Source organism: Procambarus clarkii, chromosome 24, assembly GCF_040958095.1.
Source record: "Procambarus clarkii isolate CNS0578487 chromosome 24, FALCON_Pclarkii_2.0, whole genome shotgun sequence".
Lineage (NCBI taxonomy): Eukaryota > Metazoa > Arthropoda > Malacostraca > Decapoda > Cambaridae > Procambarus > Procambarus clarkii.
In genome coordinates this window covers 23,755,790-23,770,126 of record NC_091173.1, presented here as the reverse complement: position 1 = coordinate 23,770,126, position 14,337 = coordinate 23,755,790, and the positions used below count along the sequence as shown (strand labels likewise).

The window sequence follows — 14,337 nt, the reverse complement described above, 5'->3', positions numbered from 1 at the left end:
AGTCAGGTGTAGGGGATAGTAGTAATGAGAACTGCAGCAGGCCTATTGGCCCATACGAGGCAGCTCCTATTATAACCACCGAAGGAGATAGTAATAGGAAAAAGAAGAGGATAGCAAGGGAGCGTAGGAGAAGACAATGAACAGAAAAAGGGAGAAGAGAGAAAGAAAAGGAAAGAGAAAGAAAGAAATGGAAGAAATTTGCAGTCTCCGTGGTGTAGTGGTAAGACACTCGCCTGGCGTTCCGCGAGCGCTATGTCATGGGTTCGTATCCTGGCCGGGGAGGATTTACTGGGCGCAATTCCTTAACTGTAGCCTCTGTTTAACGCAACAGTAAAATGTGTACTTGGATGAAAAAACGATTCTTCGCGGCAGGGGATCGAATTCCAGGGACCATAGGATTAAGGACTTGCCCGAAACGCTACGCGTACTAGTGGCTGTACAAGAATGTAACAACTCTTGTATATATCTCAAAAAAAAAAAAAAAAAAAAAAAGGGGGAAAGCTTATGTTAAGTCACGTTTGTTAGAAAGATTAGAGCATTTGAGTATATACTGTGAAAGGGAAGAGTCCACAGCAACAAAGCCAGGACTCAAGTTCATGTTGGGTACATTGTTTATAAGAGCCGATTCTACAAGATGGCGTCTGTGTAGAGTAGAGGCAGGAAAGATTATTTTGGAGGAAGACCAATCAATGGGATGATTAGAATCCCTCACATGGCAGAAGAGAGCATTGTTAGTGTCTGCAGACTTAACACTTCTCTTGTGTTCTTTAAGTCTGTCATTCAGTGTACGGCCAGTTTCGCCAAAGTATTGGAGAGGACAAGATGAACAGGAAATTGAGTAGACACCAGCAGCATTAGAAGCAGGAGGAGCAGTGTGAACTAGATTGCTACGAAGTGTGTTAGTTTGTCGAAAGGCGAGTTTAATGTCAAGAGGACGAAAGGTATTGGTAAAAGTTTTGAGTTCAGATATGAAGGGAAGGCATAGTACAGTGCTACTAGTGTTGGAAGCAGGTTTAGGATGAAAGAAATTTCGTTTAGCTTGAAAGTGGGCACAGTTGATGAAATGCAAAGGATAACCAAGGCGAGAGAATGATTTGTAGATAAAGGCGATTTCAGAATCAAGAAACTGAGGGTCGCTGATGCGTAGAGCGCGGAGGAAGAGAGAGACGAGGACACTTTTCTTAACAGAAGGAGGATGGTAGGAAAAGAAGTGAATGTACATGCCACTATGCATGGGTTTACGGTAGACAGAGAAAGAGAACCCAGACACAGAGCTGTGAACATGAACATCAAGAAAAGGAAGGAGGGAATTAGATTCCCACTCAACTTTGAAATGGATAGAAGGAGCCAGATTGTTAAGAGAGGCGAGGAAAGGCTGGAAAAGATTAAGGTCATGAGGCCATAAAGCAAAAATGTCATCAACATATCGAAGCCAGAGAGAGGGACGAGTATCAATAGAAGGAAGAAGAACAGTTTCGAAGTATTCCATGTAGAAATTAGCAAGAACAGGGGAGAGAGGGGAACCCATAGCGACGCCGAAAGTTTGAGTGTAATATTTACCGTTGAAAGAGAAAGAGTTAGATTCAACACAGAGTCTAATGAGATCGAGGAAAACGTCAGTGGGAAGTGGGAGAGGAAGGAGGCCCTCTGACGCCTTCTGTCTGAGGAAAGAGAGAACGTCATCGAGCGGAACATTAGTGAACAGAGAGTCGACATCAAGACTAAGCATCTTACAAGAGGGTTGCAGGCGCAGTCTTTCTATGAAGTCCTGAGAGTGACGAAGGTGGGCAGGGGAAAAAGTGCCAAGGTAAGGTGTCAGGGTTTTAGCGAGCCAGGAGGCAAGAGGATAGCTGACAGAGCCCCGTGAAGAAATGATAGGACGAAGAGGAACACCAGGTTTATGAGTCTTAGGAAGACCATAGAAATAAGAAAGAGAAGGGCAGATGACACGGAAACGTTTAATGAGATCAAAGTCAGGAGGGCAAAGACTAGAGAGCTGTCTTAGTTTGCGGTTAAAGGAAGTTTTGAGGCGATCCAAAGGGTTAGAAGTCAGAGGAGCATAAGTGCGAGAGTCAGAGAGCAAGACATCTGCTTTTCGGAGGTAGTCCTCACGGTCAAGGACAACCACTGAATTGCTTTTGTCGGAAGGAAGGATAAGAATAGAGTTGTTAGATTTCAGGGAGGCAAGGGCAAGCTGGAAGCGACGAGGAAGGTGGTTATTTTTAGAAAACAAGCTGTCAAGAACGGGGATAAGGGCCCCTCTAAAGGCAGACAGGTCCGAAAGAGTACTAGAGTTAGAATTGACAAACCTGTCAAAGGAACTAATGAGATCAATGCCACAGCGTGGGCCAGGGGAAGTAGCAAAAGACAGACCAAGACCAAGAAGTTCTTGTTGGTGCTTAGAAAGAGAGGAGGACGAAAGGTTGGTAACACAGTCAGAGAGAGAGTATTTGGCCCAAGGACTGTTGGAGATCAGGCGTTGAAGTTTGTTGTGTAGTGTGGAGGAGTGGTGGGAAGAGGAGACGTGAGCAGTGTCAAATGCAATTGGAAAAATGATATTGCATAGATCACTGGGAAGAGAAGAGGACAGAAAGCGTTGCTGTTGACGAACAGCAAGAAAAGCCTCGTCAACTTGCAAGGAGGTGGCATGAATAAGTTCTTGAAGAAGGCGGGCATGTTCAGGGAAAGGAGATCCCGAAGTGTTGAACTGGAGAAAGTGAGATAAAGAATGAGGGAGAACTTGCTCAGCAAGACAGTCTTTAAGAAACCTGAGCTGGTTCTTTCGACGCTTGGCGGCAAGAAGGGAAGATTCAAAAGCGCGAAAAGGCCGTTTGAAGGAAGGTAGAGCATCAAAGAAATTAAACAGAGTAAGACGCGTACGTGTGGTATCCATATGCAGGCGATGAGTCACAATAACGTGGCTGAAGTATGTTGACCAGACCACACACTAGAATTTGAAGGGACGACGACGTTTCGGTCCGTCCTGGACCATTCTCAAGTCGATTGTGATGAGGAGGTAGGAACAGGCAATAAATAGGCAAGAGAGAGCTGAGGAGGAAAGTCAGGTGTAGGGAATAGTAGTAATGAGAACTGCAGCAGGCCTATTGGCCCATACAAGGCAGCTCCTATTATAACCACCGAAGGAGATAGTAATAGGAAAAAGAAGAGGATAGCAAGGGAGCGTAGAAGACAATGAACAGAAAAAGGGAGAAGAGAGAAAGAAAAGGAAAGAGAAAGAAAGAAATGGAAGGGGGAAAGCTTATGTTAAGTCACGTTTGTTAGAAAGATTAGAGCATTTGAGTATATACTGTGAAAGGGAAGAGTCCACAGCAACAAAGCCAGGACTCAAGTTCATGTTGGGTACATTGTTTATAAGAGTTGATTATACAAGACGGCGTCTGTGTAGAGTAGAGGCAGGAAAGATTATTTTGGAGGAAGACCAATCAATGGGATGATTAGAATCCCTCACGTGGCAGAAGAGAGCATTGTTAGTGTCTGCAGACTTAACACTTCTCTTGTGTTCTTTAAGTCTGTCATTCAGTGTACGGCCAGTTTCGCCAAAGTATTGGAGAGGAGAAGATGAACAGGAAATAGAGTAGACACCAGCAGCATTAGAAGCAGGAGGAGCAGTGTGAACTAGATTGCTACGAAGTGTGTTAGTTTGTCGAAAGGCGAGTTTAATGTCAAGAGGCTACCTTGATTCTCTCCCTCCCTCCCTCACCACAATTCCTCCTCTTACAATACTGTGCACATATGTACATGGGTATATACACAAATTGTATATACCCATGTACATGTGTGTTCACCATAGCAAACTACTAAGCTAGTATGATGAGCAAAACAAGAGTGGCTGCCACATACACAATGAGGCTACTCTGATTCTCTCCCTCCCTCACTACAATTCCTCCTTCCGCAATACTACGCACAGTGCTAATTATCACTACAATCCTGCTGTTATCACAATACTGGTCACTAAATCCTGTAAATGACTAATTGACTACAAGTTTATTTTGTAAAGGAGCCTAGGAAGTCGTTTGACGATTCCTAGAGGGAAGAAATAATGCTGTGGTGTTGTGGCTAGTGCTGTGAACATCGTGAACAGCATTAAATCACTGATATTTGGACATTGTACACAGTCATTATCACACTCAGGCTCTTCTGTGACACTATCATGGCTAAATAATACAAGTTATATATATTTTGACATTATTAGGCGATGCTGTGGTCACAAGCTGAACAGCAGTGCTGTGAGCTCATGCCGTGTGTGCCGGCCATGGTGGCCCACTTAGTACTGAGGCTCTCACACACAGGAATGTTGCCCACGATTTTTTTTTAAAGATGGTGTCTGTTTACAAAAGCCCTGAGGAAGCTGATGTGAGCCCCATGTAGCCGCGGGAGTTTTGAATGGAAGGCTATAAATATAAATACCCGGAGGCGCGTTGCGCACCCTTGTCGAAGGCCTGCAGGCTCGTTGTGCAGTTGAGGGGTTAAGCTGTATGCTCTGCTCCTCCACATGGCGGTTTCCAAGTTCTTCCTATCCCATCTCGCATGTCAACAGACTGTGCTGGCTCTTTGAATTCAGCGTGGATCTCTTCTTTCAGTTTCCCCGTTTATCCTTTGCATTATTCGGTGGACAGTATTCCACAATTTTTGTCGCCAGCCTCTGCTAGATTCTGTCCTCCCTTTGACTTTTTGTGTGCCCATGGAGGTTGTTCTACACCTTCTTTAAGGGGTCAGGTCACGGTTCAGGCCACTCTAGGTCAGTTGTGATTGCCTCAGCAGCGTTTTCTTAGTCTGGGCGTAGTGCTCGCTCTGCTCGGAAGACTGTCTCTTGGGGTTCATGTTGCCCTTTTTTGCAGGCCCCCCTTCCCCCTTTGACAGGGCAATGGAGAGAAGGCTGACTCTTTTTGCCCATGTTTTGCCCCACGATTCATATTTTTGCCCTACGATATTTTCGGTTGTATTCTGTGGGCTAAGGTGGCGCTATGCGGTCCCTCCTCCTGCGGGGGATTCGAGCCTGGTGGAGCTGGCCTCTTCTCCCTCCATCCATCAGGATATCTTGGAATGGGCTCTCTTAGGTGTGGTTGATACAGCCTCACCTCTTGAGTGGGTTTCCTACCTGTTTCGGCCCTGAAATGAGACTGTGAGTCTGGACTTGTCCTGTCTGCACCTGTTGCTCCCTTGCCCCTCCTTTCGAGTGACTACATTATCCCGGGTCAAGCTTATGCTCAAGCCGGGCACTTGGATGATTTCCCTGGACCTCAAGGACGTTTACTGGCACGTCCCTATGCATTCAGGCTTCAGGGATTGGTTAGGTTTCATGGTGGTATGTCCGGCTTACCGCTTTGGGTTCATCCATTTGGCTAAATCTGGCACCTTGTATTTTTATGCACCTCACTCGAGTTGTGGTAGCCATCTTCATTTGTTATGTCAGGTCTTCATCTGCCTCAACAGCTTGCTGGTTTGGGCTCCCAACTGGTCAGCTTGTCTACTAGCCAAGGATTTGTTTTTCTCAGTTCACCAGGTTTGGGTTCCTGGTGAACTGGCAGAAGTCCCAGTTGTTCCTTCCTAGGATCGGTCTTGGTTGGACCTCGTTTGGGATTCTCAGACAGCGTCGCGTTCCCTTTCCCCTGCAGCCTTGCTCCAGCTGTAGTCTTGCCTTTGGCTGCTGCTGAGGGGGACGCGAGTGACTCGACAGTTGCTTGAGAAGCTGTGTGGGTGAGTGAACTTTACCCTTCTGTTTTATCCTATGGGCAGGGTTTGGCTCAGGAGGCAATCCTGGTAACATCGGAGCAGCCCATTTCACAACTCTTGCAATCACTGGGTCTGGGCCCTGGTGTCCTTTCACCAGGCACAGCCACTGGCTTCCTCTTTGCATTTTCCAGGGTTCAGTGCCACGGTGCCTCCCTCCTCCCTCACTCGATGTTTGCACAGAGACCTCAGCTGTAGGTCGGGGCTTTGTGATCAGTGTTCCCCAGTCTGCCGCCCAGGGTCATTGGTGCCTGCCCCTGCATGTAGCTCACAGCACGGTGTGGGAATTTACAGCAGTGGGGCAGGTGCTGCAGTAGGTTTGGATTCCTCAGGGGTTGGTGATCCAGCTTCATTCTGACTGTTCCCCTGTGGTTCTTTGATCCGGGAGGTTGGGGTAGATGGGGTCGTTTGGTTCATGCCTATTTGGAGTTGGTTGCTTCAGGTAGCTCTTCTGCTGAAGAGGTGTAGCTCTCGGGGTTTAGCTCTCCACGCTGTTCATATTCAGGGTGTGTCCAACATCCTGGTCGACAGTCTTTATCATTTCATTCACCTCTTTGTGGAGTGGATCGCTGATGCCGATTCCTTCTGGTGGGTTTACTGGTAGTAATGGCACCTGGATGTTGAATTCTTGGTGTCAGCTTGGTCTTGGCATCCGCCTCTTTTCTGTGGTTCCATTTCCTGACTGTAAGGCTCTAGCAGGGGACGCCTTTTGCCAGGACTGGGCAAGATGGGGTGTATTTTTCTCTTTTTTCCTGGTCCAGCTATTGCTCCAGGTTCTGGCATTTCTGAAGTCTTACAGGGAAAGAGTGATACTTCTGGCTCCTTTGTGCCCAGCCTTGGTTTCAGGTGCTGCTTGCACAGTGTCTGTACCAGGGTGCTTTTCTGTGGCTCTACTTTTCTCAGAGGGTTGGATGAAAGATGTACCTCACTAGTTTGACCATCTCTTCCTCTCTTCGCATCTGGTGTGTTGGCGCATTTTGCCATTTTCTATCCCTTCGTCATTGTTCTCTGGTTATGATGGGTTGTTGTTTTGCTCTTTTGCTTGTTTCTGCCCATGTATTTATTCACCTTATTCGAGGACAAGAAGCCTCTAAGGCATATCTTAGTCCCTTTAGGACAAATACTGATCATTCCCAGGATGCAATGAATGGATTACCATTCTTGGATTATGCAGTTTCACTTGTTAGTCTAGTCAAGTCAGGCAGGACCTGCCATTTTTCTTAACGAGATGCAAGGTCTTCATGTCAACTACGGTTTCTATATTGATCTTGTTTGGATCCTCACTGCTTTTGTGGTTGAAATATGCATCCGCCAAACACACGACGAAACTGCGATGTTGCTGCAACATTCAAACAACTTGTAACACCTAACAACTTGTAACAACTATCTAGTAAGTTTGTAACAACTATCTAACATGTCAGTAAAACATTATAACAAGTTGTAACCAGGTAAGAATAGGGACCATTACATTGTGTGTTTGTAGGGCAATACTTGAATACCTGTTTCCTCTTGGATGGCAATTTCCCAGTTGGGTTTCTTTTAAAAAGTAGCTCTATCACTCTGTCATAGTTTCATCCGCTTTTTCTTGCCTCTTGTCGTACTGTCTGCCATTGTCAGGTACATTCATGGAGTGTTTTCCTATCTCTGCAGAAAGTGTTAGTCTTCGATTTGGGTATAAGAGCCTGTGCATGTTAGGAGTCCTATCATATCCAAATTCTTCATTTTTTTATTGTTAGTTCAAACTCTTTGCCCAAAATGGTTTACCTTGGCAATGGTATAGTGACCACTAGTGTCTAATATATTAATATTTGTCTTTCTTATTGTATCATTACCAGCATACAATAATGTATACAATTCCATTTCAAAATCACAACCAGATTACTTTTTCTGATTAACTACCATACTGTACAGTACAGGTACTGTATATAAAATTAAGGGTTGTAAGAAAGACCCTTGGGAAGGGAGAAATAGCAGTATTAAATGTTGAAAAACTGAGTTCACACTGTGTGAAAAAATATTACAGGGTGAACTGTACAAAAAGGTTCTCTTTCATATTATTTAAAGAATAATTTTGCATTACTAAGAATTGTTCCTGTTGAAAAAGCTATGCTTACTATATATTACTCACACACACACATAAGCATGACTACTTACCCAAGAGGTAAAATTACTAAGAGTATGGCTTTTTCATGTACATGCCAGCCAAACATATATGAGCCAAATCCACAGAGCACTAGTCCACGCACAAATTGCCATGGATTATGTGGATTCCTCCACAAATTCACCAAGCATGGCTGAAAATAATTTCACAAATTAGGCAATAATTAGTTAAAAACTCAGTTCAATTACAATTTAGAATTTAGACATCAACAGGAAGAGAATTAAATAAACATAAAACCAGCGTTGAATGTAATGAAACGCCATTTTCTGGGTGAGCCCCGGAGGCTCCCTGGAGCTTATCGGGCTAATGTATGTTATGTTAGACCGGGACATTAGCTAAGGAGTTCAGACCTACCAGGGACCAGCGCCAGAACCTGGCCCCTTCAGAGAGGTTTCAGGGAGCAATGGCCCTGGAAAACCCCATATGGTTGGGGGTTTTCCTTATCTGCCATCGACCTGGGTTAGGCACCCAGAAAGGTAGGCGTAACAAAACAAACCCCACATGGTAAGAAACTACAACAAAAACCGAACAGAGAGGTAGAAAACTCCCTACAATCCCAAGGAAACAAGCAAACAAGCAAACATCACACTTTACTGCCGCGCCGATCGTCCGCGCAGCCCTCCCCACCCCGGGAGGGGGAGGGGGGAGCCCCGGACCTACCGCGCCGGCTGCCAAGCTCCAGTTCGGAAGCTAAGCTTCAACCAACGCGAAAAAACCGCCGACCGGTGGGAGGGAGGGTTTCCAGGGAGCCTCCGGGGCTCACCCAGAAAATGGCGTTTCATTACATTCAACGCTGGTTTTCTGTGGGGAGCCCCTACTGCTCCCTGGAGCTTCATACCCAAAGAGAAGGAAAAGAAAGGGCTAACCCGGGAGGCGGCCGCCACAAACTCTGCAACGCAAAGCCAAGACAACCGGTCGCAAACCTGCGACCCAAGGCCCAAGAACAGACGCACAGATGGATGGGCGGCCAAAAACCTGTGCGACCCTCAAATCCCTGCGCCCGAAACGAGCCCGAGACGTCACCAACACAGCAGCAAATGCTGCAAACGTCTGAACAGCACGGGCGCAAAGACAGACCGCAGGAAGAAGGAAAACCCTGCGGACGACCTGGGAGACCCGAGCCCTGAAAACAGGGAACGAAGGAACCGGATCAACCACAGCGCATCCCCAGGCACGGTACGCCGGCAACAGCAAAAAGCACAACCGGACAACACAGGACGCACCCCCCGGCCAAACCAAACAAGTACCAATACCCCAAGAACCCCTCCGGAAAGCAGCCGTCTCGACCGTCGCCAGGACAGAGAAAGGCTGCACACCAATAAAGCTACCACCAGTACCAAAGAGGAGGAAACTGAAACCGAAGGGGCTACCACAAACTGAGGGGAAGATAAGAAGGCACCCTGAACAAGGACCAGGATGGCTCAGGCGACTCATGAGCAGGCCGGAGGGGAAACAAAACGCGAGAAAACGTAATAAACGTCATACTGTCCCCAAGACGAAGCTCGCAGGTGAGACACCGTCAACAAAGCCACCTGAACACCATAGAGATGGTGATACCTGCGTCAAAATACCAGACGCGAAGAGCCAAAGAGAAGGCCGAACCAGTCACGGACAGGACCGATTCGGCCTGCTGAAAGCGGCGAAGCCTCAGGAAAAATGCCCCGGGTACGGACACCTATCAAGCAGCGTCTGAAAAGAAGGCCGGGCCGGCCACCATGGAACCATAAGGACTGTTCTCGTGGGAATGGGCTGCAACCGAGCCAGAACCCGAAGCAACAGCTGGACCGGGAGAAGAGGGACAGGTACCCCCCACCTCGACCAGGCCTGCCGAAAGCCTCCACCGTGAAGTCCTCGCAGGTGGGAAGGGCGCCACAAAACGGGCGACGCCTAGACCATGCCGACCCGAAGACGTCCATGGCCAGGAGTCCATAAGCCCAACAGAGCCAACAAAACGAATCGGCGACGACTGGCCAACCCACGAAGAGGAATGAACCGAGACAGCTGTCCACCAGGACACAGGACACAACCCGGACACGAACCACACGGTTAACCAAACCCCCTGTGGTTCCGGCAAGAACCACCAGAGAACAGTCCAAACAGAGCTGAATGGTAGAGTACCTAGTGACCCAAACCCTCCGAAGCGCAAACCAGACAGCCATGAACACCTGAACCGGGCTGTGAGCCCGACGGACAGACAGACTCCATCAACCACGGCCGACCTGGTGAGCACTGGTCACAAAGCCCCAGCCGAGAGACGACCCGTCCGTGAACACATCGAGCGAAGGCTCGGGGAGGTGCCAAGGCACAGAACCCCGAAAACCCCAAAGAGGAAGCTGGTGACGCAGCACCAACACCAGATCCCAAGAGGAACCCAAGGACTGCAAGAGGCGGAAGGGGAGTCACCGTAGGAACCAACCGACGCCGGAGCCAAACCCGACACCGCGGGCAGACAAGCACGCCGAAGCGCAAACTCCCGCACAACCGCCCAAGCAACTGCTGAGCAACCCGGGACCCCCTCCTGAACAGCCAAAGGCGGGACCACAGCCTCAGTAACACTTCTGGAGGGAAGACAATGAGGGGCCCAAGAGCCTGAAACAAGGCCCAGGTCCGAACCCGGGACGGAAACAGAAGGTAAAACCTCCAGATCACCTGGAAACCAAACCCAGCGATCTGGAAAGAACCATCCCCTGGCGAGCAGACAAGCGGACTGACTGGAAGCCCACTCCAGCCAGTCGTCGAGGTAGGCCAGACACCGAATCTCAGACGCAGACAGGGCACTAAGATCCGGTAAAGATGCAAAGAGTATATAAAGTGCCCTTTACAAAATAGGGAAGGCAGCAAACCTGAAGCCCCACCACCAAAGCATGATATGACAATCATATTAAGACATATTATGACATATGACAACCATTATATGACAATATGACAATTATAATCAAAGCATTATATGACAGAGTGCTGGGAAGACGGGACACCACGAGAGTAGCTCTCATCCTGTAACTACACTTAGGTAAGTACACATAGGTAATTACCAACCGTGCTAGCCCCAGAAAAACTGGAGAGGAACGTGCCAAAAAGTGACCTGGAGGTCCAGGTCCACCATCCATGCACCCGGCCCTAACAGAATCCGAACAGGAGACAACAGTCCTCCGAGGAGGGCAGAGGATCCAGGGCGCAGACTGAAGTAGTCCAGAAGAACTGCAGACTGTAAAAGCTCATGACTGCAAAGAGCAGACGGGAAAAGCTCATGACTGCAAAGAGCAGACGGGAAGCCCAGAAGGATGGGGCGGATCGACCACGCCCCACGCACCCACGAAGAGGAAATGACGAAGCGCAGGGGAAGAAGCCCACCCCACCAGCTCTGAACCCCCCCCCAAGGGGGAGAAGCTGTCCTCCGACGCCAGCAGAGGCCGGAAGACAACCCAAAGCGCCCACCAACAGCGGGACCAAGCGAGAGGCAACAGAGCAAGCTGCTCCCCCAGCGCCCAGTCAACAGAGAAGGGAACAGAACCCCTTCAGAAAGAAAAAGTACACTACCGAAGTCATGAGGAGAGACAACGGGAATGAAACCACACTTCGCTGGAAGATGAAGTGAGGGGAGACCTGATCACCACATTCAAGATACCCAAGGGAAACGACAGGGTTGATAAGGACAGGCTATGTAACACAAGGGGCACACGCACTAGGGGACACAGGTGGAAACTGAGTACCCAAAGGAGCCACAGATAGAATTTTTTTTCTTTTTTTTTTTTTTTTTTAGTGTCAGAATGGGAACGGGAAAGCACTAGGAAGTAATGTGGCGACTCCTCACACAAGTAACGAGGCTGACCCCATACAATGTCACATGTAGACATGACAGAGCCCAAGAGGCACAGGAACCGATACACCTGTTGATGGACGGTTGAGAGGCAGGACCAAGGAGCCAGAGCTCAACCCCCACAAGCACAACTAGGTGAGGACATATATTGTAAAAGCACAAGCCGCCGACTAGTGGCAGAGAGCACTACACCGGCCAGGCAAAGAAGGCACAAAACTGCATCAAAAGGCCCACCTCGACAGCAAAACCACAAAGTCCCAGCACAACCACATGTGCCAAGACCCAAAAAGCTCAGTCTGCAAGCCAGGAAGACCCCGGAACCCCAAAAGGCAGAACCGGGTCACACGAGGAAACAAAGTCCCCTGAACCCACAAAAGGGGGCCCAAGAGGAAGAAACCTCCAGAACGAAACCAAGGAACCCAAAGGAACCCAGAATCGAACCAGGGGGAGCCCAAACCACCACATTTGCCGGCGGAGAACACCACTGAAAGGCAAAGCACAGCCCTCAGCAGAACGCCCTGGGAAAATGGTCCCAACAGACCAAAAACCGAGGGGCAAGGTGTGGGAGCAAGCATACCAGCCAGGGGCACTGAGCCTAAACCCATAGGCTCAGACCCAAAATCAACACCCAAACGTTCCCAGAGGAACAGGCAACGGCAAGAAAACACCAGAAAAACAAAGAAACGACAACAGGAGAACAAAAACCCTGAAAATTTTTTGAAAACTCACCAGAGACGCTCGCTCGCACACCCAGACGCATGTAAACAAACCGCAACGCCGCCCTGGTGGCTACGCTGTGAAACCGGCAGACGAAAATGGCCGCCAGCAGGGGCTGTGACTGACGCTAAATACACAAAAACACGCCAGCAAATGTGGGAAGCTAGCAGACTGGAAGGGCGAAAAACGCCGCCCAACAGCAGAAAAACCCCGGAAGGGGCAAAACCGCCCCAGAACTGCAAGCAGGCAACCCCCACAGCCCCGGGAACCAACAACAGAGGCCCCGGGGCAGAGCCGTCCTCCAAGCCCTCCGCCCTTAAAGAAAAGCAAGAGTCCATGGGAAAGGCAACAAGAAAGGGCCGCTGGTAAGACCCAGAAGCCTTGGCAGGAGGCACAGGCTCAAACCTCCGTCCCCAACCCGAACGGGGCAGCCCCCGAAAACCGCCCGAGTCTCTGCCACAACTAAACCTCGCCCCGACCCCGAAACCCGCAGACGGTCCGGAGCCGGGAACATGGAGAGAAAGGGGCGAGCAGCACCTAACCAAACGGTGCGGCCACGGGGCATTCGAGTGGGAAACCAACCTAGCATGTTGCAGCAACCTAACTTAGCTTGCAACATGGATGCCGCCTGTACTCTGAACAGTAATAACATCAGGAGAGTACTGGAGAACAAGCAGAGAATCACTCGCAAGACTCCGGGTCAAGGTGTCAGTGACCCAACAGGCAGCACGACGGAGGTAAAAATGGCGACTGTCACCCGGAGACAAGGGAACAGCAACCAACGATCCCGTACAAGACGGGTTGGAACCCGGAAGATACATTCAATGGTCCCCCGAGCCCAGACAGGGGTTTCCAGGGCCCGTAGGGTAACAACTACGGGAAGCCCGGGCAAGGTGTTGCTAACCGGTTAAGAAACCCAAACATAACAAGAGGGTAGATTATAGCACTGAAAACCCCTGAGACGTGTACAAGCACGGGGGCCTAGCAGAGGGCCGCCAAACACTACCAGCGGAACTATAACCACCTTAGGCAGACCCCCACCAGGCAAGAAAATTAAAAACAAAAGAAAAACCCCGCAAAAGTACACCGTCACCAGAGGCAACAGAAACCGGCCGCCGTTTAGGTGGCAGGCTGCGCAACACCTTGACGCCCTAACCAGCACAATACCAATCCCTACCCAGGGCCAAACAAGGGCCCCAAGCCCCAGCTGGCCCCAAGGGCGAGGCAAATGCCGAGCAGCAAGAACCTCTACGGGAATGGTTCCCGAACGCCCCAGATAAGATAACCCTGTTACGCAAGGGCAGTACTCACAGGGCGCTTAGGGAAGTCAGCCACTAAGCACATGCAGCCCCGGCACTGATGAAGTACTCCTGGCCACCGCACACCACAACACACGGCAGTGAACGCCACACAAGGCAAACACCGCCTAGGAAACTGAGGCCAGAGAAGCGTCAATCCCGGTTGACATTAGTGAACGAACTGGAGCTTGGCAACCGGCGCGGTAGGTCCGGGGCTCCCCCCTCCCCCTCCCGGGGTGGGGAGGGCTGCGCGGACGATCGGCGCGGCAGTAAAGTGTGATGTTTGCTTGTTTGCTTGTTTTCTTGGGATTGTAGGGAGTTTTCTACCTCTCTGTTCGGTTTTTGTTGTAGTTTCTTACCATGTGGGGTTTGTTTTGTTACGCCTACCTTTCTGGGTGCCTAACCCCGGTCGATGGCAGATAAGGAAAACCCCCAACCATATGGGGTTTTCCAGGGCCATTGCTCCCTGAAACCTCTCTGAAGGGGCCAGGTTCTGGCGCTGGTCCCTGGTAGGTCTGAACTCCTTAGCTAATGTCCCGGTCTAACATAACATACATTAGCCCGATAAGCTTAAGGGAGCCGTAGGGGCTCCC

At 49.5% G+C, this 14,337-nt stretch overlaps 1 protein-coding gene across 3 annotated transcripts in view; it reads right to left on the bottom strand.

Moving 5' to 3' along the window:
* The window catches only part of xit (ALG6/ALG8 family glucosyltransferase xit), a 315,565-nt gene that overhangs the window by 48,899 nt on the left and 252,329 nt on the right, over positions 1-14,337 (bottom strand). For all 3 annotated transcript variants that reach the window (XM_069330751.1, XM_069330752.1, XM_069330753.1), the window contains one exon: positions 7,906-8,045. In XM_069330751.1, the coding sequence (XP_069186852.1) occupies positions 7,906-8,045 (140 nt within the window). The remainder of the gene's footprint in view (positions 1-7,905; positions 8,046-14,337) is intronic.